At 47.2% G+C, this 23,436-nt stretch overlaps 1 protein-coding gene across 1 annotated transcript in view; it reads left to right on the forward strand.

Moving 5' to 3' along the window:
* The window catches only part of GPR179 (G protein-coupled receptor 179), a 56,086-nt gene that overhangs the window by 21,882 nt on the left and 10,768 nt on the right, over nucleotides 1-23,436 (forward strand). Inside the window, 11 exon segments of the mRNA XM_035347497.1 lie at nucleotides 7,550-7,634; nucleotides 14,062-14,139; nucleotides 15,491-15,612; nucleotides 16,526-16,633; nucleotides 17,542-17,742; nucleotides 18,206-18,302; nucleotides 18,408-18,441; nucleotides 19,879-19,993; nucleotides 21,868-22,032; nucleotides 22,433-22,537; nucleotides 22,912-22,972. Of these exon segments, the coding sequence (XP_035203388.1) occupies nucleotides 7,550-7,634; nucleotides 14,062-14,139; nucleotides 15,491-15,612; nucleotides 16,526-16,633; nucleotides 17,542-17,742; nucleotides 18,206-18,302; nucleotides 18,408-18,441; nucleotides 19,879-19,993; nucleotides 21,868-22,032; nucleotides 22,433-22,537; nucleotides 22,912-22,972 (1,171 nt within the window).

Consider the following 23,436-nt stretch of genomic DNA (forward strand, 5'->3'; position numbering starts at 1 on the left):
ACGGCCGCAGGCCCCGGAGCGCCTCGCGGGGCCGGGAGGGCGAAGGGCCCGGCCGCGGCCTCGTGACGCCGCGGAGCCGCAGGAGGACGAGCGGGGATGAGTAAGGGCCGCACGGGAACGGCGGCTGGGAACGCGAACCGGCTCCCCCGGCGTGTCACGGCTCCAGCCCTGGGCTTCGGAGGGCTCCCCGCGGTGGCAGCCCCTCAGCCCGGCCGGCAGCGCCCGCTCAGAGAAGCGCCCCGTGGTCCCCCCCCCCCCCCCGGTTAATCCCGGCCACCTATTCCTGTCCTCGCGCCGCAGCCGCCGCTCCCCAGCCCCGCCGCAGCTGCGGGGCCGTGCCGTAAACGGGATCGCCGCAATCCTCCCGGTTATAAATAACGCTCGGGGGGAGGGGAGCGCGGCTTTTTCGGCCCGGCGTCGCCGCGGAGAAGGGAGCAGCGCCGAAGGGCAGCCGCGGAAACCTCGCTTCGGTTCCAAGGATGGAGGTCCGGAGGCTTCTCGTGGAGGTGGCGTGGGGTGCGCGGGGTTTCGCCCCTCGGGATGTCGAGCGCTCTGCTGTGCGGGGATTGCTCAATAGCCTCCCGGAGCAGCGGACGCCACCTGACAACGCGAAATCCTGGACTTTCCTACCCGCGGAGGGCATAAGGAAGAATATTGCTCCGGAGGGTTCAAGGTTGTAAGAAACCCAGCTCACACGGTGAGCGTGATGCTCCCATGGCAGAAATAGGAAAAAGAAGGCGATGTTTTAAAACGTGTCTAAAATCCACGTCTTTATTCTCAAATTTCCCAGTATCCCAGCACCACAGACTTGAAGAACCGCGGGGCTGCATCCCCCGGTGCACGCACACCAAGTGCAGGAGAGGTGCAGGGAGGTGGATGTGGTGCTGGCGTGCCTCGAGCAAATCCGGAGGTTTGCTGGGGCCGCCGGTGTCCAAAGCGTGCTAAAGGCATGTTCCCGAAAATGAGAGGGTGGCTCCTGTACCTTCACGGAGAGAGCAACCACCGGCACGCCCACCCTGCTAGGTGGGCACGGTGCTTCTTGCACAAGGGAACAGCTTGGGAACAACGTAACGTGCCAGCGTGGGCCAGTTGGTTGTGACTGGCTTGGGACTGAATCTAGAAAATAAATGAGTTTTGTGCTCTTTGATCTAATTGGTTCAATTAAGGACTTGCTGGCCGTTGCTACCAGTACCTTCTAATAAGGTGGAGCGGAGTTCATCAGAGGGGTTCTGTTCTCAGCACGCCTGAGAGCTTTGGCATGCGCTGTGCATACATCGAGGTAAAAGTAATAACAGCAAGACACCAACTGTGAATTGCCAAAATTTGGGGTAAGGAATTAAACCAAGTATTAGATGCGTGGCCTGCTCTTGAAGGTCCAGGTATCTTTTTTTTAATATATAATTAAGTATAATTATTAGCCCCTGCGGTATGATAGATGCCCCCCTCCAACGTGATAATGGCTAGACGAATGGTAATCTGCCTGCGATGCTTAGGGGCGTGATGCTCTCTGACTTGCAGGGTGAGTGCTGCAACTTTGACACTGGAATCAATCATCATTAATGACAAAATTAGGGAAACTTCATTATGTACTTCAAAAGTGTTTGTTTGCTGTTTTGCATATTTAATAGCAAACTGGAATTAGCGGAGGCTGCAATCCTTAGTCAAGATATTACAAGTAAACACTTGATCAGAGAGTTTGTGTTTTCCATTCGCAGCCCTTAAGCAGGATTTGGCAGCTTTCTTGTCGAATTTTGGTAAGGCTTTCAACTTGAGCACCAAGCCCTAAAAAAATGCTAAACAGCCTGGTCGTGGCTTTGGGGCAGTACGCTCACGCAGGCTTTCGCACGTATGAATAACTTAAAGCACTTGGTCTTTTTGCCGCAGTCATAAATGTTGCACTTCCTACGTGTTGTCTTCGAATAAGCCTCGGGGGCAGAGCCCCTCACGATTCCAGAGGTGAAGCTGTGGCTTATTGTCAGCAGTGGCCGGGTTGGTTTCAGCGGCTTAAAAAGAAACCAGAGGTGTTTGTAGTTTGTTGCGGTATGTCGAGTTTTCAGGTGAGGGGACTGGCCCTCTGTCCGGCGTTTGCCATTCCCTGATGAGGGGGCAGCACAGTAACCTGGCCCTTGATGCAGTTTAATTCCTTAGCCTTTTGCAGCTGAGCTTGTGAAGTGGTTGGCAGCCTAAATACCGCCCGGTTACCTGAGACTCTAAAATAACGTAACTCGGGGTTGTTCAGACGTTCTGGAAGTCAGTGGAATTACACAGACCGGTGATTTATCGGTGCCACTTAGCACAGTTTAAAAAGCAAAAGTCCTTGCGGGTTCCCTGTGGAATCGTTCATCTGCCACGGCCAGGACCGAACGCGATGTGGCTGTGGGAGATCAGACGCCGCGCGTCGGTCGCGGATCTGGAACCGAAATAGAGCTGCCGTGCGATCCCGTGACCGGTCTGATAGTTAGGTTGTCTGCTGGGGTCCGAAACTGCTCTGCTGGGCTCGTGTGGGTGCTCCTGGATGAGCACAATGAAGATTTGGTGTTTTATTTGAGTGGAAGCGGTTAATCTGCCTTATTCATCTGTTAGCTTGAGATTTAATTATTGCAGCCCGGACTGTCGGGGTGTAGTTATCAGAGCAGCGCACTCGTATTACTCACTGCCTGGGTCAACGCTTCGCTATTCTGCTCTTGACTCCTGGAAGGCGTAAGTGAGGGCTGGAACAAAGAGGGGATGTGCTGCCCTTCTGGTCTTCAGCCCCGTGCTGCAGAGGCACGTATGAGTAACTCACATCAGAAACAATCATCTGGCTCCCAAAGTTCAACGGTTGTTCCAAGCTTCTGAAGGAAGCTCTCGGTGCTGTCACGGCCCCGAACAATCACCTGTCCGGCACAGGGGGTAGCGGAGCAGAGCTTGAGAAGGGAGCGCGGCTGCGTTCTGACTTCCTGGTCCCAACCACCACGAAACCTCCCCTGCGTGGAGCGGGTGGTGGCGATTCACTCCTCACCGACGGCACGAAGGTGTTCCTCGGCCGCAAAGCAACCTCTTCTCTGCAGGAAGGAATTTACAACCGAAGGAGCACGGCTCTTGGAGTGTCTGTCCCAGTCCCTGTAACGTGTCTGGGAGATGCTGTTATATTTAGCAAGGTTTAACCTGTATCTGTTGCTTTTTATAGGTTGATTGGGCGGTGTCTGCTCGGCTAAGGATGTGCAGCCTTCTGATCTCGCTGCACCCAGTTAAAGATTGATTGTGACACATTTAAACCTTGGAAAAATTAACCATTACGAGGTGTAGTATTTGTGGTCAGCAGCTCCTGAGGTCGGGGGGTTGTTCAGCATAAATACACGGCCGTGTTACCCAGCCTGGTAACTTACATTTGCGGCGCGTGAAATGGGGTCGGAGGTTGAGTAATCCGAGCGTTAAAGGTGTCCTGCGGGGTGCTGGAGCCTGCTCCTGCGCAGCCAGGAGCTCTGGGCTCCGTACCCCTCTGCCACCAGCTCCAAAAGTAGGAATGTCTTCGCTCCTCTCCCCCACAGAAAGGGCCCTTTCAGTTCTGTAATTCACAAGGCTAAGATGATTGCGGTAATCGTAGCTGGAAAGGGATTTATTGCCTGCGTGAGCCCTGCGCTCCCGAGCTGTGTGTGGCTGCTGCGGGTGAGCGCGGCTGGATGCTCCTTGGAGGGCGGGAGCTACGCCAGAGGGCCAGTCAGTCTTGGCACCGGTAGGTTTACTTCTCGGCTACCGTAACTTGCTCTAGATGCAAATTAATGCAACTTTTTTTTCTTTTTCTCATTGCATTTAGGAATTCTTAAAAAAATCCTAGGACAGAGCTGAAGTAATTTGAGTTGACTTTCTAGGGAGTAAAATGCTGCAAACGTGTGTTACGATGCTACGTTAAGGGGGGCGTTCTGAGGCTGAGAGCAGCAAGACTTCAGTGACCTCCCTCATCTTGTGAGCAGCTCCACAGCCAGCCCTGGCTGCAGCAGGTGCCTTGGGTGCTCCTCGCTCTGCGCTGCCGGGAGGCTGGCGTTGGCTGAGGCCATCCAAAATCCCGTTTCTCATGTCCTAAAACAGTATTTTTTCCATCAGGTCGTTTCCTGATCTGATAACTGGTGAAAATAAAAAGCTGTACAGCATCTTTGAGTCATATTTGGCAGAGTTTTGAAAACTTCTTCATTGTTTGGTGCTTGGAGAATAATAGCTTAGGTGAGACCGCGCCGCTGGCTCCTGCCAGCGAGCTTCGTGTGTCCGCCGTGGGAGACGTAACGTGGAGGTGAGCGGGGAAAGGAGCACTGAGGTGAGAGGGATTTCATCTCTGCAGTATGAATAACGGTCAAATCATTGGCCTTTTTAGCTCGTCCCCTGTTTTCAATGATACTGCGTTGGAAAACTTTCGGGAGGAACTTAGGCTGTGGTCTCCTGGTGGGTGAGGTTTCCCTTCCAAGAAGCAAGCGCTGAGCATGGGGGTGGGAAGCAGGGGTCGACAGCTTGGGGTCCGCCGGCTTATTGCAGGGCAGAGCTGCCTCTGGTGCCTGCCTCAGGCTGATCCTGGCGGGCGTCCGAGTTCGGACGGGTGCCGCTGGAGCTTTGTGGGAAGCAACACACTCGAGGTTTTGAAACTGGTGCCTGCATTCCAGATACTGATCTTAGCTCATCTGCTGCTCTTAAGCGTGTCAGCCCGATGGCAGAACTGCTTCCATTGTGGCCATTTGGAGGTTGGCATTTATTACCTTTTCCTTCTTTTACGCTAAATTGCCTTGATTGGCCTCCTCTTGTTGAAGAGTGGGTTTATTACAGCAAGGTGAAGCAGGGGGACGGTTCACGTCTGTGCGGTTTCATAAGTGCTTACACCTTAAGCAGCAAGGTGCTGCTCTGCCTCTCAAATACGACGGCGCTCATGAAAAACGCTGCGTGAAATCTGCCTTCCAGAAAGTGATTTTCTCAGAAACGTAGAAGCGGTTTCAAGGTTCACTCGCAGTAAAACACGTTCATTCATCTTGCTGCTGCACACGGTGTCCCTACGATCAGGCTGCAGGTTCTCACGAGATAAAATGGTCATAGGAGAGGTATGCTGGGCGGTTCATGGTTTTGTTTTGGTTTTGCTCTTACAGGCGTGTCTGTGCTTCATCATTTCTGTGGATCAGAGGGAGGAGGCTCTTACGGTAGGGCCTGTGTGCCAATATGAAAACTTTTATTATTTTTTTCCCGCAGTTAAATTACGAGAGGCTCAGAAGTGTGCCGTGCAGTACATGGTCAGTATTCGTACCCGCGCGCTGAATTTTGCCCTGCATATTTCAGAGCTGGAGGGTGACCATTTTTCAAGCTACTGGCTCACTGAGTCCCTTTAAATGTTTTCTTGCATGTTGTGCTCCTTTGTAAAATTGGCTTGGTATTTGTAGGACGTAAGGAAAGTCTAAGAATAGGTAGCTTAAATGTAAACTTCTTATTTTGCAGGCACAGTCTATGCTGAAAATTCTTCTGTCCTCAGAAGAGTTCATTTTTTACAGATCAAGCCTATTGTTAAATCCAGTATTGTCTGCAGTTTGGACAACTACTGATGCATCTTGAATTCTTAATCCAGAGAGATTTGGATGTGTAGATGGCATAAAGGTCTCTCCAAGTACATTTATAAAAAGATTTTCTCATCCTGATTTCCTGTGTTTTGGAAGACCTCCTTTAACCCCCCAAACCTTAGCGTTGTGATGAAAGCCGTTGGGCACAGACCTTTGGTCGGGGAGGTGTTGCAATCCTGTGCTTGCACGCACCCGAACGCAGCAGAGGTCTGACCGAGGCTCTGCTGGAAGCGTCCGGCCCCAGCCCCTTCAGCTGCCGGTGTGTTGGTTCCTGCCGGCCGTGTGCCTTGTACCCTGCGGTAGGATGGCACCGAGATCCTTAGGTAACGCGTTGGCTTTATGACCCCAAAGAGGCAACGGGGAGAAAACGAGCGGGGCTGCGCCGCCGCGTGCTGGCAGCAGGGCTTGGGAAGGTTCCCCACGCTCGGCAAGAACCGCAGCGCCGTGCCTGGTGCTTGTACAGACACAGCTGTCAGGAATGGGCCGTAAACGTTTGCTTTAGAAGCAGAGTCGAGGACCGAGGTGATGAAGGAGCTCCCGGAGGAGCCTCGCCGCTCGCTGACCGCCCTCTGGGGGGGCGGCTTTCCGTGAAGGACCTGGTGCTGGCAGGGGGGTTAACGTGGCTGGGTTAGATGGGCCGTTCTGATGTGGGTGCTCCTGCCAGGTTACACATTCAGGTTTGTTAAGCCTCTCGGCGCTGACCAGGTTCGGCCCTGTTTGGTGTGTACACAATGACTAAGGCACCGTTCTTCAGCCAGCCTGGGCAGAGCAGCTTGGGGCCGAGCACCCGCCTCTGTTTGCTCGTCCCGTGTAGACACCAGCCCCGGCGTGGCAGGAGGAGATATATTCCTTTCGGCTGTGACGCTTCGCAGGTTGTTTTGGCTTTGCTCGTAACAAATGTGTTTATGCCGAGGTGCTGGGAGGGCGAGCAGGCGCCCTCTGGTCCTGCGGGACGCGGAGCGCTTGGGGCCCACGTCCACAGCAGGCCAGGGCGACAGCACGGGTGTTAATGTGGCAGTTTTAGGTCATAACAGTGAAAAAAAGAAAAGGACATAAGTCCTTATGCTCTGAGCAAAGCACTGGGTAGGGAGCAGGTTCTTTGCGGCAGGTTAAGATGCAGTTGGCTGTTACAACTTCGTGCTCTTCTCTTTAAGGCTCTGGTATCGCCTACTGCCAGAGGTCGTGTCCTGGCCCAGCAGGATTACCAGCCTCATCCAGTGTGGTGGTTCGGGTGGCTTCAGCCATGAAGTTCTGAGTAATTCCTAGTTCTGTTCCCAAATATTTAGCCCCTTTGTAATTAATTAATTTTTAATTTGAATTCCTCTGTATTCAGGCTCCCGCATCCAAACAGAAAGCTGGCACGTTGAGGCAGTTGATTACTACGCTGGGAGCTGGCCACTTGTTAAATAAAGCAAAGAGTGTGTAGCCAAGAGCTGGCAGAAGGAAAGCTTTCAGGAAAATGTAAAGGCGAATTTCTTGGCAGATGTTTCTAACCTAAAAAGTTCCTATAGTGTCAGCAGCCTAGAACGCCGTACTGTAGGTTGTTTCTTCTGCTCTCTGAACGATGTAGTTTTGTGTTCAAAAGCATTCCACTTGCACTACGGTCTCCTGAAGGTCGTCGCTAAAAGCCTACAGCTCTCTGTCTATTTTTATTGGTCTTGGATTCCCAGGCATGTACAAGGGCCCTATTGTCAGGCCTACAGGCCGATTTTAACAGGCAGTCCCTTCCCTTAAATAATTTACGGTATCGATAAGTAGGTCTAGATGGCTGGAACATGCTTCAAGTGCGCATGTTCCAGAAAGAATGAGAGCAGTCAGTGGAAAATCCTTTTCTTTTTTGCCAGTCTGAAGCAGTACCTTTCATTGCAAACGCTTGGTGATGTAGGGGTTGTGGATTAAATGGAGGCTGGGCATGCCTACCCGAGGGAGCGCGGAGGAGGAGGGCACACCATTTCCTGATGCTGATACAATTTCTCTTACAGGTGAAGCATGCAACCAACCAGATTGTGATGAACTGTGCTGACATTGACATTATTACGGCTTCCTATGCGCCAGAGGGAGACGAAGGTAGGATTGTTTTCTTTGCTGGTGTTTGTACATGGTATTCCATTCCATTTTTGATGTGAAGTGTTGTTGCCAACAGTTAACTTCAGCTGCAAAAACCTGTAATAGTCAGGGACTATTAACCTACTTCTGAAGCACGAGATGAGTTACCTAGCCTTCAGCCTTTTCTCATCCCTACCGTTTGCATTATGCTTCAAAAAGTTACCTTCTTCTGTCACGTCTGTGTCTCACAGGCAGAAGGATGGCTATTTCGATGTATTCTTTATTTGTATAGCAGGTACTGTGTACAAACGTGATCTGTACCTGTGGACACGACAACATGGGGAAAATCTGCACCAAGGGCTTGGGTAAAAGTCTATCAGTAGCGGCTTGCAGTGGGAAGTCCTCATTGTGAAGGGTCTGCAAAAGTACAGAAAACAATTGACATTTAGCAGCATTTTCCTAGCGTGTGGCAGCATGGAAAGAGGTGTTTGTGTGTAGGGGACAGTGGCTGGGGTACAGTTCAGTGGAAGACTGGAAGTTTCTGCAAAAACAAAAGAAGCAGCACCTATTTGTAACACTTTCGGTAGTTGATGTCATCAGCAATTACGTTTAGAGGAGATTTATCAGGCACAAAAGAAGTTTCAGCAATTAAAGCATGAAAAGATTAAGATCTGGAAAATCAGCTCTTCGAAAGCGAGCAACGCGCTGGTGGTGTGCGAAGTCTTCGTGTGGTGCTTCGAGCCTAGCAGCTCTGTGGTCCGTGAGGCACAACTGTGTGTGAAATTCTTCAGACAAAAGGCTCTGCAGGTTCCTTTCCGTGAGGAAGGCGCTGCGGTGGTGTCACAGAGCAGGGTTGAACCATGGCTGTGAACTGAAGGCCTGGCCTTGGTGACAGGTAGGAGGAAGGTGTTTGTTTGGGCAAGTGAAACGTCTCCAGCAGGGTGATCTCAGAGCTGTGTTTCTTTCAACACCCAGAGAAGCAGCTTACCTCTCCGGATTTGGTAGGGACGGTTTGGTTCTTGGTGCAGTGCTCGCTCTGAAACGGCGCTGTCCTGGGGCTGATGGGGTTTCACCTGGCAAACAAAACACCTGCAGCGAGTCTTTGCATTTAAATGGCTCCGACCTTCTCGTAATGTAGCATTACAGAAACTGGAGGGCTCCCTCGGTGCAGGTGTGTGCAGCTGAGCCGTGCTCGAGCAGCCACAGACCCCCGTCCAAAGGAAGCGGCGCTGGGCAGGCGTCTTGGGGGCAGAGCTGGCAGCAGGAGGAGCTCGCCGGGAGGTTTGGGCAGCGGGGTGCTGGCTGCCCTGAGTGTGCCCCGGCTGTACCCCTGCTGCTCCCAGCTGCTGGCAGGGCTCTGTGGGCACTCCCGGAGCTTTTTCTTCAGTGGAGTAATGGGGAGGTACCAAGAGAGGTGGTAACGGCTGAGCGTGTCCGCAGTCTGGTCCAGCTGCCACTCTGCTGCAGGCCCAGATCACCTTTTAATTTCTTATTTTATCCTTGAGAAAATGAAAATAAATGGGAAAAAGTGCCTAGGAGTAAGCTCTTTCTGCTCAAGTCAAGGAAAGTTAACACACACACCCCCTCTCTATTTTATTTTTTTGTTTTCAGAGCCGATTTTCCTCTCCTGCAGGGCCTATTTTTGTGTTCTTTAACAGCAACACGCTCTCCTTGTAACTTTGAAGTATTAATAGCAGAGCTTAACAGAGGCTTTTTTTTTTTTTTCCCTTAAACTGAGTAAACTGGAAATAAATTTCTGTGGCCTCGGTTCCTTCATTCTGATTTTCAGATAGGCTTGAATACGGCGCTGGGCACGGAGCAACACGAGGACGGCCCCCTGGCTGTGGTAACGGCACGCACCTCAAACCGCTGAAACGCCAGTGGCTGAGGTGCAGTGCTGCGTGTTTTCCATAATTACACTCTGGCTTCATGGGGTTAAAACATAGCTTTCAATTCGGTAAGCTGCCAACTGGTATAATGGCTTTGGAAGAAAAATTGCATGAAATTGGCAGACTGTTCGCTGGCACCTGTTGATACAGATCAAGTCGGTCTTACTAATGCCTCCATTGTGCACAGCTCTTGGATGGTAATTTTATAACTGGTCTCAAAAGCAGAATACGAAATGTAGTCCAGTGAAGCAGCAGCAATCAGCCAGATCCGTTGGATTTAGTTACTTAGGTGCTGCTTCCTATTGCCTGTACAGAACGCTTGGAAGCGAGTTCATGTCGTGGCGTCTCCTGGGCTCTGCTGGGAAGTTGTGACCCCGTTTACTTCTGCACCCCAGTGGGAAGAGCAGGGAACCGGTCAGCCCTCGCCTTTCAAGCACGGTTACGTTCTGGAAAGCGGCTGTGTGGAGGAGAGACCTTGTTCGCCAGATAGCCTGCCTTCGTTTGTGGAGCTGCTCTGTTGACTTCTGTGCTGAGGCGTTTGTTCTCCTGCTAATGATTCGTGGTAGCTTGGCGCGCGCTGCGGTGTGTGCAGCAACGCCACTAACTGGAGCTCCGGGCCGTGTTTTCCTTCTCTTCCTATCCATTCTTTTAGAGACGAATACAGCAGAGGGTAGAACTTGGTCTTTGGAATTTTAATGTAGATTTGCCAGGAAATCAGGTTATTTCCCCAAATTCGACAGGAAGCCGAGGAACAATTGCTGAAGCTTTAAAGTCAAAGTGAAATTTTTTTGCCACGGTTGAATGTTAGTGAAGAATAAACCAAGAGAATGATCGTTCAGTGTTTGGAATAGAAAAACTCCCTGTTTTGTTACAGAATTAAGTGCAGTGATTGTAACTGAAGGATGTGCATTTGCCATTTGTGCCAGTTATGTTGTAATGGAACAAAGCTACTCAAAAAGATGGAGTTTTTGGAGTTTTCTTCTGCTGGAGTTACGACTGGCTTCTCCCGCTGGTCATAACAAGCAATTATTTTTGTTTTTCTAGAGGCTCATTTTTAGCATTTGTAGTCCAGTGTTTACAGTGCAGTCCTAGTGGCTAGGTACACGCGTGCTGTTCTGCTTTAGTCCAAATGGCCGACTTCGTTCAGCTGAGTGAAGCAGTGAGAAGGCAAACCCGAGCGAGTTGCTTTAAAAGTTAAATTTTAAGGGCCTGAGTTTCACACCTACTGCATGTTAGGCAGTTTGAGCTTCCCGTGAATCTCCACCAAGGAGCTGTGGAGTCGTGAGCAGGGTTTTACGTTGTCTTTGTTTAGCTTGGATCATTTTTCAGATGCTGGGAAATCTAAAGCAGTTTCTTAAATTTAGAGATGCTTAGGGAGCAGTAATTGGCAATTTCGTATAGAAGACTACAAGCAACTGTAACGATGTTTTTTTAGCAGAAATAAGTGAACTTTGATTTGTACTTCGTCTTCTAAAAGCTTTTAAGGCCAGGACCTGTTTTTTTTTTCCCTTCAGAGGATTGCAGGGACATGCCTGGATGCTAGTGCCTGAAGCGCTGTGGTTACACCTCAGCTGATTTTTTAAAATGACAACAAAAGAGCACTAGCGCCTACCAGAAGTTAAGCAGCGTGACCCAAGTGTATCTAAGCCATACTTCCCCTGGCCGGGGATCGCTGCTGTTCCACCCCAGCACGAGCTGCCCTAAACCCGTGCTGCTGCGGGAAGGGGCGGCGAGGCTCGTCCTCGCTGCCTGCCTTCTGTTGGCATTAACGTTCCTCCTGCAGAACCGCCATGTGGGTGCGGAATCTGCTCTGCCTGGGAGCTGCCTCTACGAGGAGGAAGGGAAAAGGGCAGAAAGGCAGCCTGGAGACAGATCACCTTCCTGATCGCGGCGGTTGCGTGAGTGCCAGCGTCAGGAAGGGAATGGGGACATGCAGCTGGGGCCAGGTGGGGGACGTGAGGCTGCTGCCTCTGCCTGCAGCAGACGGGGTTTGTTAAGTTTGTGAAACCTTTCTTTGCGGTAGAAAAGCCCATTTTCATCCTTTCTTCTGGAGAGGAACTTGATGTGACACAGAAATCTTAATGGTAGGTTATTTAAAGAGGTCTGGGCTGCGCTGGCATAGTTTGGGAATATCAGAAGGTGAGAATATTTCTGGCTTCTGTAAAGGGTTTTACAACCACTAGTTGGAGACCTGTGAGAAGATGTGACAGCACTTGGGAGCCTTCTCAGGAACGGCATCGGCAGAGTTCAGCGCTAACGCAGAAGGATAGCATATGACATGTCAGCCTGGAGATGCTTTAAGCTAAAGAGTTTAATTTGCAGGTGGGGTAGGCAAAGAGCACGCAGCACAGTCACAGCAGCTCAGCTGATGAGGACAGGTTCATTAAGCCAACATAGCTTCATTACCAGTGACGGGGGGGCTGCTTGGGGGGGAAACAAACCTGCCTGTGTAGGGCAGCGTTTTTTACAGTCAGCTTGATTTCTGATATTTATAATTCCATCATTTCCACTTGGCTTTGTCTTCGCTTTGTAATACGTGTACATTTGACTTTGGTTAAAACCTTTGGCTAGGATCCACGTTTATAAGTACGTGATACAGAAACGGGAATCAATAATTGATGTGTCCGTCTAGTTACCATGCGATTGCAGGAAGCACTCTGTAGGACTGTAATTCGTTTAAAACGCTGTTGTAAGATGTGATACGTAGAGCCCTGAGTTAGGGGGAGCTGCTAGGTCTGCTCTTTATTCATTTTTTCCAACAGCATCGAGCACCAGCAGCTTTTTATTTTCTCATGCGACTTGGTCCAGGCTGTGCACTAATGTGCTCGTGATTAACTTGCAACCTTGCAGTGCCAAACTCTCCGGAGTTAGTAGGCTGCCAAAACTGTGGTGCTCTCTTCAGGAGCTTTTGTATTCAACAGTGTTAGGAATTCAGACGGCCTTTTACTGCAATTACATCTTTGTTAGAAGCAGTTCTCTCCAACTACAGAAAGTATCGCTGATGGTTTTCTATGGTTCTTTCGCTGGGGATTAAATTAGCGCTGAATAGTCGGTGTATCTTGGAACCTTTCATTTATATTCTGCTCTTTTAGAGCACAGCGTCTCCCAGGAAATGGTTGCTTCCAGCCTGTTGGAGCTGTAACAGTTTAGTCGTCGTTTGACCTTCGAGCAGCTGGGATCTGGCACTATGAAATATGGGGGGGAGACGTTTTGGGGCTGCCGTAAGTGCTTGGAGGGGAGTGTTTCCACCTCCTTGCACTGAGCTGTCTCAGGAGTGTCTCAGGCTGGTTGGCATTTTGATGTCCGAGGCACGTATTTGGTGTAAGTGGTCTATCCCATCCCACTTAGAGCTGACTGAAATCTTGCAACTTCTCAGCGCAGACTGTTAGTCTAGAGTTCTTCTCAATCCTGTAAGGATCTTTTTCTCTTGAATTTGTGTCGGTCCTGTACGTCTTTAGAGCCAGAATTGTTTTATTGCAAGTATTTGTATTAAGTCCCCTAGAAGGGTGCGTTGCTGTGTCCGAGATTGCCCAGCTCGTTAGTCCAAGGCACTGATGTGCGGTAGGAAGCGCTGTTCTTCCTAATAAGCTGTTTTGATTCAGGTTTGTGTCCTTGTCATTGCAGTGGTTAAGATATGAAGATAGCAGGACTTGCACAGCAAGGCCCTCTGCAGCTGATTTAGGTTTTTGGTTGCAGGAGGCTGGTTGTACATCACTTGGGACGCAGCGATGGGAAGGTGGGAGCAGCACGGGGTATTCTCCCTTGGCTCTAACTACGCTGCAGGACAGTTTAATTCCTGTATAATGATTCCCTCCCCCAGCTACCCAGCTTGGCCTCGTAGTTCAGATGTTTGCATCTACAAATAGATCCAAGTGCTGTGTAAATGCCGTACTGCTTAATATTTCAGTTGGTTTTGGATGCCCTTGCTGAAAGGTATACGAACTCCAAGGTAGGTCCTTGGTTCTGAAGACAATTTTAAAGTAAAATCAACATTGAGATTTTCTTAGTGCTTAAAACCAAACAGAAACAACTTGCTGTGGCTATTGGTGTGCTTTTCAAACGGAGATCCACAAATTACTTAAATCAGGAGCATCCTGTTCGGAAAAATTAGCAAGAATCCTGCCACAGGGCTGTAGTGGCTGTTTCCAGCTTTCCTGGTGTTGTGCAGGACGCTGCTCTGACTGCGGTTGGGCAGTACAAGCGTCAGCGCTCAGGCAGCAGCAGACGTCCCTCTGCCAGGTAGGCAGCGCCCTGCAGGCAGCGTGTGCCTCGGGGGTGGACAGAGCGTGGAGGTGGTGCTTTGGGGCTGTGGCTTCGTGCTCTGAAGTTAACGTGCTACGTTTAGTTGTCTGAAGCAAGGTCACGTAAGGTGCATCTCCAGCAATGGGTGGCGTTTCTTTGGCTGCTTGAAATTGCTATTCTAGATTATTCCAAATCTGCATTGTTTCGGCCACTGACTGCAGCGTGTTGTTGGGTTCCGCTCATTCGTTTTAAGTGCTCAGGAGTTACACAAACACCACGGGGTCTTACTTCAAACGACGTCTGTTTCTCTGTTTCAGAGGTACACGCCACAGGGTTCAACTATCAAAATGAGGATGAGAAGGTTACCCTCTCCTTTCCCAGTACCCTTCAGAAAGGTAAGAGGTATTTCGGTGCTCTTGGCCTTAGGCCGTGTGTTTAAGGAGCTGCACCCTGAGCAGCTGGAGCCGCAGCCGCCTTCCCTTCGGTTACTGGCTGGGAGCACGGTGCTCCCTCGGGAGCCTGCCCACGGACAGTCAGCAGGAGGCTGAAAGAGGGGCACTCTGAAATATCGGTTGGAAAAGTAGACTGAAGCTCATCCTGAAAATACTGGGAAGTTGGGCTTCCCTTTTCTAGTACCAATAATGTATTTCAAGTAAGTGTCATTAAAAAAATGCTGTTCTTCTGTCTGTCTGGAACAGAAGTTCTGCTTCTATTTGACTGCTCAGTGCATGGATAGCTCTGGAACGGGCAGCGCAGATTAGCACCTGATGTAGGAAATCTTTCCTACAAGGTTCCTTAAAATCATTAAGATTAATGGGAAACAGAAGGGATAAAATCACTGCCTGTGGGTCTGTGGAACTGAAGAGGTGGTTCCGTCCATGGTGGTGCTTGCTTTAACACCTGAAGTGACTCTCTTTACCTGCTCTTGGGCGTTAGGCTCCCGAGCTATTTATGTCACATACTGATGATCTGTGCTCCTCTTACTGAGAAAGAGCTAATCTGAATTACCGGGGGTGTTCCTAGGCAGGAATGCACTAAGTCTTTTGAAAGTACCGGCCTTTGCTCTACAGAGTTTGTGGACTGAAACTGAGCTCCTCAGTTTGAATAAAGCAGCTTCATTTAATCTTTTCAAATACAAATGTAAAGATTCTGGGGTGATAAAACGTTAATGTTTCATTCTGTGTGATTGGCACGCTGCCTTTCTGGTCAAGATCAGGTTTCCCTTTTTACGCTGAGACATCGAGGGCAGAATAAATCCCAAGACTAATTGACTTAGCAGCTTGAAGGCAGCCAGTGCTCCACTTTGGCCTTTTCAGAGGATGCTATTACCACTTAGTAGCCATCCGATATTTTTTGCAAACTTTACTCAGAGGTAAGAGTTGCAGGATCAGAGTTTTCAGGTGGCTTAAGGCAGGTGTCTGGTTTGCTGTGTTGTATTTAGAGGATGAGAATGAGCACTGCAGGAACCTTACAGGAATTTAACCGTCAAGAGCCAAAACGCCGAGATAGGTCTGGCTTTGCCTGCATTGGTTCTGATGTTTAGCTCTGCTGGAGCTTATTTTTGCGTAAGGAGGGAGAAGGGTTTGAGGGAGGCTGGCAAACAATTCATGGGTGGAGATGGGTTAAGGGACATCTTACTTCAGAGGGGCAGTGGGCCAGCTGAGCAGCCTGGCCTGCAGGTCCGTACCAAATAAATGCGCTGTTTGGCACGTGCAAATAACAATGTCCCATCTGCTTCTGTTTCAGGGACAGGAACGCTAAAGATAGACTTTGTAGGGGAGCTGAATGATAAAATGAAAGGTTTTTACCGAAGTAAATATACTACCCCTACTGGAGACACACGCTATGCTGCTGTCACTCAGTTTGAGGTACGGGCTATATTTTTGTTTTCAGATAATGTCATCCTTAATATAGGGTTGGTTCTTAAACACAACAAAGGCCTCGTTTCCTAGCTTGAGCTCTACCCTCTGGGCAAACTTTAAAAAAAAACATTTTTTGCTTCTTGCTCTGAGCGTGGATGGTTGATGCCAAAGGTATCCTTCACACTGCGTCCTGAAGGTCAGTACATTCTGCATCTGGCAACTTCCCCAGCCAGGGATCACGCTGATGTGTGATGCTTTGTATATATAAAATAGATGGTTTTAAACATTGCGTCTATTTATTTAGAAGTGGTCAAACACATCTCTGTAGCTTGCCTTTGTGAAATGTATTAATTTTTAATGGAACATTCAGATTTAATCTCAGCATCTTAATGACATCCAAAAATGTGAGCCAGATAATGCCTCAAACGTTATGTAAACCCTGGTCATAATGAGAGAATTTTATACCATATTGTAATTTCATCTGCCTGGTTACATAAAAACTCCGAGTACTTACCTAATACAAATGGAACATTTACTGGGTGCAGCAGAGTGGTAGAATATAAACAGGTGGTCCTGTGTGCACTGCCTGTGAACGCCTGGGTGCCCTCTCTGCTTCCACATGACTGAGCTTTGCTCCTGTCATGACTCTGCTAAATTTTACTCAGACGGTAGAATTCCATCAGAGCACAGAGATCATTTAAAAAAAAGGAGGGGGGGGGGGGGGGGAGAGGAAGTGAGCTATCACAGTAGCAACAAAACGCTCTAATGCAGGGGTCGAGGGGTATCAGTGAAGACACCACACCAGTGACCAGCCATCAAACATCCAACTTCTTGCCTGTAAAACATACTGATTTTTGTGTGCATTCTTACTGCAACAGTATCTCGTGATTTATTTGGTTAATGTTCTTGTTTCCTTCAGGCTACTGATGCTCGCAGAGCCTTCCCTTGCTGGGATGAGCCTGCTATTAAGGCAACGTTTGATATTTCGTTGGTGGTTCCTAAAGACAGAGTAGCTTTGTCAAATATGGTAAGTTCTTAATGTACAAGCAAACTGTATTTTAAATAAAGCTATAAAGGCAGCTGACTGAAAGGTAATAATATGCTTTGGGAATTAAGAATATAGTCTATCTATTAGCTATTACTAAGCAGCTCTAAATTGAGATCATTTTTAAAAAGATATTTTTGTTATTTCAGATGCTAACACAAAATCGAAACAGACCGTGCAAACCACAGCAGTGTTTGTTTCTTTTTAGAAAAGGTCTTAGCATATGTCAGGCCACGTGCTGCTTAATTAAGAGTGGCTGAAAAAAAATAAGCCTTTGCATGTTTATATAGCTGCTATAACTTGAGATAAATAAGCATGTTTTCTGCCCTAGAGAATTTCTGGGCAGAAATAGGGTAAAATGTGCAAGTAAAAGTACTTCTGTCACAAATACAAGTGGGCATTTTCAGGCTGCTATTTTAAATATGGTACAAATATTTCTGGAGAAGAGCAAATGAGTTTTAAAGTAGATTTATATATATATATATATGTATATGTTCTAGTAACACTAACCTTCATAGTTACCTGTAAAGTCTAGTTTTGCCCACTGACCATGTGGTTGCAGGTTTTTTTTGGTACTTTAGTAAAAGTCTTGTGCCTTATTCGGAATTGGGTAATATCCTCGTTGGAGAACAGCAGCTGCTGACTTACACGTTCAGCTGCCTTTCCAGGAAGAGAATATAATGTGTGTGTGTATAATAAACAATAAAAGCACACCTCCATGTGTGATGGGGCTTTTTGTAGCTATGTAGACATATGGTATGGTCTGTATTTTATAATCAGAGGTCTTCCATGTTAAATGTGTGACTCTTAATGACGCAGTAATTAGTCAAATGTGTTGCATAATGCAGTTTCGGTGCCATGAGACTAACCGATTCTCTTTCGTGCTGAAGAACGTCATCGACCGCAAGCCGTACCCGGATGATGAAAACCTGGTGGAGGTGAAGTTTGCTCGCACCCCTATAATGTCGACATACCTGGTGGCATTTGTGGTGGGCGAATACGACTTCGTAGAGACCAGGTCCCTGGATGGCGTCTTAGTGCGTGTTTACACTCCCGTTGGCAAAGCAGAACAAGGAAAGTTTGCATTAGAGGTAAATGTGCTCAGGGTGATTCTGCTGCTGCTGTCGCGACCTGCGACAGGCTGGACGTACCTCCGTCCTCCGCTCGGTCACATAAATGTGCACAAAGCTTGTGGGGGTGTTTTTGCTTTAATAGCTCGGGGACATCGGCCTCAATGTTAAAAGAAATTTCACTTGTGGACAAACTCGTGTCTTTAATGACAAAAGTATGCGTTTTACTTGTTTTGATTCGATAGTGTAGACTTTCATCCTCAGACAAGGAGAAGTGCTGACAGGTAGGCTGCAGCCTGGGAGGAGAAGGGAAGGGGAGTCTTCCAAACCACCATGCTCTGGAAGCTGGGAACTGAGCTTCTGGAGGAACGCTTGTGTCTGCTGCTTTCTTAGGCTACTTTTAGCTGTAAAGAAATTTTAAAGTTACAGCAATGTTTGCAAGTTCACGTGATATTTACTAAGTTTCTCCTCTTATCTCTTACAGGTTGCTGCTAAAACTCTGCCTTTTTATAAGGACTACTTCAATGTTCCTTACCCTCTTCCTAAAATTGATCTCATAGCTATTGCAGATTTTGCTGCTGGTAAAGTAACTCACTTTATTGATGAACTGTATTTTATTTGAATTATAAACATTTAGGAAGAGGTGTGTATCAATATCAATAAACCTTTGTATTTATTTTATAAAGGTGCCATGGAGAACTGGGGCCTTGTTACTTATAGGTATGCTGTTAAAATACTGTCTTTCCCCCTCTTTGTTCACTAATTCTTGGAAATAACTGGATTAGTTTTAGGGAGCTGCTCTCATCCCAAATAAGACCGAGTAAATACCTCCAGATCTTGCTTCAGTTTGGGTAATTTTGACTTCTGCAGCAGCGTGCATTATTATACAAATCTTAGGAAGGCAAGAATGAGCTATATGACTACTGTCCAAGGGTGTGAGGATTTTTAACTGTCTGGCAGCACTGCCTGTTCCACAAGAGAACTTTCTTGGCTGCTTTTTTTCCCCATAAAAGTTACGTACTTACCGACACAGCTGGAAGGGTTTCTTATTTTATGTTGTAGGCAAGTTGGTAAATTTAGCAACCACATTATAATCATGTAAATCAAAAATACTAACTTGCCTTCCTTTTCAGTTTTTTTTCTGTTCATCTGATCAAGTTTTTGTACCTTTGCTTGATACTCTCACATGATCTGTGCTCATTGCTAGACTGATCTTCCTTCATTTTGTGCAAGATTGGACTTGTAAGCTTTGGACTTAAATCTGAAATCATTTGAATTTCTTCTGCAAAACTGTTGATTTGGCCTCAAAAAAATTGTCATGGAAATTTGAACCTAGGTTTAAAATCAACTTCTTGCAATTTGGATGAAACCTGATACTTTACTCCCTGTGGGGAAAAAAAATATTTGTCTTGAATGAGCAGAATTTTTGGAAGCCTTTCTTAATTTTGCTGTTAAACTTCCCCCCCTTGTACTCGGCTTGGCACGCTTGCTTTATCCCTTTGGGGACAGAAGGTCGGCATAATCCGCAGGCACCACCTCTGTGTTGAGGTGCCCGTTTTTCCCCTGAGTCGCAGCGGTCCAGAATCCTTTTTCTGGCTGACCCACCGTGTCCTGACCGCGACGGGGGTGTCGGTAGCGCGAGGCCGTGTGCCTGGCCTAGGGAGCACGTGCGTGTGTGTGCTGTGCGTGGAGAATCCCGTGCACCTGCAGCGGCGTGTGTAACGCAGCCGGTCATGCACTCGGAAGAGCTGGAATTCCTCTGGGGCTGGGGCGGGCAGAGGAGGTTTGCTGTGCATACAGCTTGCAGTGCGAAGGGAGTTACAGTTCAGGTGAGATTTGCCCTCTCCTCCCCAAATCCCTCCTTCCTAGATTACGTAGGTGAGCTGTTGCATAAATAAAGGGTAAACTTTCTCGTTCCTGCTTGGGTTTTTGCACTTGTCTTCTTGCATGCCATGAGGAACTATTGCTCCAAAGCATTCCAATAACCGTGGAATTTAACAAAACCATTTTGTGTCTAAACTGAAATAGCTCTTGTTTTTTCCAGTTGTACTGATCACTTTTTAGCTCGCTTAGGTAATTTAACCTACTTGTGATTGTGTTTTTTTTGCCTCTAGGCATGTGCCACCCTGTTCAGTTCTCTCTCTCTTTTAAATACAGGGAGACTGCATTGCTCATTGACCCCAAAAATTCCTGTTCTTCATCTCGCCAGTGGGTTGCTCTGGTTGTAGGACATGAACTTGCTCATCAGTGGTTTGGAAACCTTGTGACTATGGTACCTAACAGTTACAAGTTCTTCTAGTTTTCTGTGAAACGTGCTTCGTATCATGTGCTACTTAAAGTGTCCCTTAATAACACGTTGGGCATGTTATGTTAATGGTTTTTAATTTATAACTGGTGCTTTATTATCACTCCCTTCTTCACCACTGTGTTCTTTGAAAGTATTTTTAGACTTTCTCTGTGTGAAACACTGTTCAGTCGTTTGAATACTCTTCTAGTTAGAGTCGTGCCGGTGTTCCACACAAATGATTTTGGCTAGTCAGATGACTCAGGGCAGTAATGCAGTTTCCCTTTCAGGTAGGCATGATTCACTCACCAGGCTTTCATACCAAGGCGTATCAGTGCCAGCTCAGCATTGCACATCGCTCTAGTCCGCTAGTCAGAAGGCGCTCAGTAGTAACGTACGTGAATTACTTCAGGTGTTTGGGAAGCCAGCTGTCGGAATGGTTTCATGTTTAAGTCATTTTAGTGGGAACAGAAGCAATATGTGAGGCAGCAAGACTGAAATCTGCAAATAAACTCCATTTAGTGCTAAAAACTGAAAGCTGTATCTGTCAGAGTTTCTGCTGTTAGCAAATAGCGTCAGCTTACTCTGTTAATTAGAGCTGACACTCCTTATCCCCAAACCCCACGGACATATGTTTGAATCCAAATATTTCACAGGTTAGGAAGCTTCTTGTATTGCTAGAAACCAGCGTGTTTGGCAAAAAAAGAACATCGCCTCGGAGCCCCGAATCTGCATTGTTCTGGCTTTCAGGCTGCTTAAATGAAGTGTGAGTGGGTGGAAGAAAACCACCAATATAAATATTAACGCTCAGCAGAAGTTCTCAAACTTTTTCACAGTGCTGTGCCTCTTAAAATCCAGTCGGCTGTGTTCTTGTTTGTGGTAGCACAGGTAGCTTCCGTATGAGGGCAATGTGGGGCAATTTCTCTTCTGTGGTGCAGCTGTGAAAAGTGAAAACAGATTCCAGTGTTATTCCAAGTTTCTGGACAGTCAGCTCTTTCTCCTCTTATAACCTGAGATGCTTGCACCAGCCTCAGCACCGCTGGTTTAGATTGCCAGTACCGGGTCTTACTGGGCAGCACACTATGCCAGTTCTTTGTAGCAAATACAAATGAGATCAGAATACTTCCAGGGGAAGAAGTAGATTCTTGAGCAATTAGGTTGTAAATGAGATGAGGGTGTTTTTGTCCTTGCTATCCATAGCTTGTTTCCTTTTCTCTCCTGCTTCAGTTAAATATTAGAAATGAAGGGAAAAAAATTAAACGTCAATGTAACATTCACATTTTAAACCAAGCCCACCCTTGGCTGGGTGAAATCACTTTCAGCTATTCAGTAGAGTTCAGGTTTCCATAGTCTGGAACACTGCTAGACTCCAGGTTTTCTCCTGTATGTAAGTATGTTCATTAGCAACAAATAAAAAGTTAGTTTTCTGCAGCTGATCTTATTCAGCTTGAAGAAGGCACTGTTGTGTTGCCCACAGTTCTGCTGCTTTGTGGAGCCGTGGCTTTGCATATCACTGCCTCAGCTTCCTAACCTAGATAACGTTCGTAGCAGTCATTCATGACAATTCCCTCAGTGGCTCTGCTCTGACCTCTAGTCTAGTCTGGGAATTTCGCTTGTACCTGATGCAGTTCTCCATGCAGAATTCCTAGACCTTCAGACAGGGGAGGACTCTGCTAATCACTGCTCTTGGGCTGTGGACCTCTTTATAGGGAGGAATTTGGGTTTACGTGTATTGCCTTTTTCTGATTTGTGCTACGCTAGGCTGTTAACAGTTTACCTTTTCTGGAAACTTCTTGTTGATTAAGTGATGTTCCTGGAATTTTGTTGTTAATTTATTTTTTTCTGCCTTCTCATCTTTCCAGGAATGGTGGACCCATCTCTGGCTGAATGAAGGATTTGCCTCCTGGATTGAGTACCTATGTGTAGATCACTGCTTCCCAGAGTACGATATCTGGACTCAGTTTGTTTCTGCTGATTACACGCGAGCTCAAGAGCTTGATGCCTTAGACAACAGCCATCCTATTGAAGTAAGTTTTTCTCTTTGTTCTAGTCATCTCCCTTTTTTCTTGTCAGCTGGATGTGAGTTTTCTTTTCTTATTGACTAAAGAGAACTGTGCAGTCATTCATAATGCAAAGGAAAATTTGAAGTTGCATTTACGCTTTGTGGCTTTTGCTTCATTAGAACTGGTGTTTCAAAAGTGAGGTCTGAGGGTTTGACGATGGCTTCTTCAGGAGCGTTCCTGCTCCACTGACTTGAAATGGCAAAGTGGGTGCAGAGATTCCACTAAGACAATTTGGGGATGTGTATCCATCCACGTGTGCTTTCTTCAAAGAGAAAAGTCAGCTCCTTAAGCAATAAAACAAACAAAATCAAAATCTTGTGGCAATTAAAATTGTTCTCACTGTTAATTATCCTGTTTACCACAGGTTAGTGTTGGCCATCCATCCGAAGTGGACGAAATATTTGATGCTATTTCTTACAGCAAGGGAGCGTCTGTAATCCGAATGCTACACGACTACATTGGTGATGAGGTAAAAAGATTGTTGTCAAAAACCTAAGTGTAGGTTGCCAATTCTTTTTACAGTAAAAAAAAAAAAAACCTTTCTACTATTAAATTTATGAATTTTATGTTTTGAAGGATTTTCTCCAGTGTGATTTCTGGGCTGTATTTGAATGTAGCTAGGAGAAATAAGATTTATTTCTGTATTTTCCCCACTATTTCAGTACTAAAAGTTGGCTAACAAAAACGTTTTAAGCTATTCTTTCTAGTAGCATAGTTCAGGTGGGAGTTAGGTGTGCATACTGATCCTAGGATTGTTCGGTTGGTTCTTGAATATAAATGCAGTGCTGAGGGAGGTAGAGAGGACGTTCTGGTGCCATTACCTCTTCAATTGTGTGTTCCCAGGACTTTCGGAAAGGAATGAATTTATATTTAACGAAGTTCCTGCAGAAGAATGCAGCTACAGGTAACTGATGATTATTACGCCTAAGAAAACTGATTTCTGGAGACAACATTTTTGTTGCTAAACTGATGGATTCTTGCAAAGCTGGTTTTCCAACTGAGATAACTGAAATGCAAGGAAGTAATTGGCTTGTTTCCAGTTTCATACACTGTCACCTGCACAGCCAGAATTCAGCATCCTGTAGGGGTTCTGTATCTCAGGAGTGTGTGGATGAGGTAATCGGAAGGACCTGCGTTTACCATTCACAAGCGTATCTGAGTGATGACTGAATTCAGAAGCAGAGTATCATGGTTTGCCATGTAAGCCTTTTGCAAGCTTCATTTTGCAGTATTGGTTGCGGATGTGATTGAGCAGTTCCAAGTCTGGTCTAACATCTCACGGTGCTTTCTTTACTTAGACCTTTTTTGTGCATCAGTCACAAATGTGGAAGCGGAACATCGTGCTCGGTCAGCCTTTAACAGCCCACG

The sequence above is a fragment of the Oxyura jamaicensis genome, chromosome 27 (genome assembly GCF_011077185.1).
Source record: "Oxyura jamaicensis isolate SHBP4307 breed ruddy duck chromosome 27, BPBGC_Ojam_1.0, whole genome shotgun sequence".
Classification (NCBI taxonomy): domain Eukaryota; kingdom Metazoa; phylum Chordata; class Aves; order Anseriformes; family Anatidae; genus Oxyura; species Oxyura jamaicensis.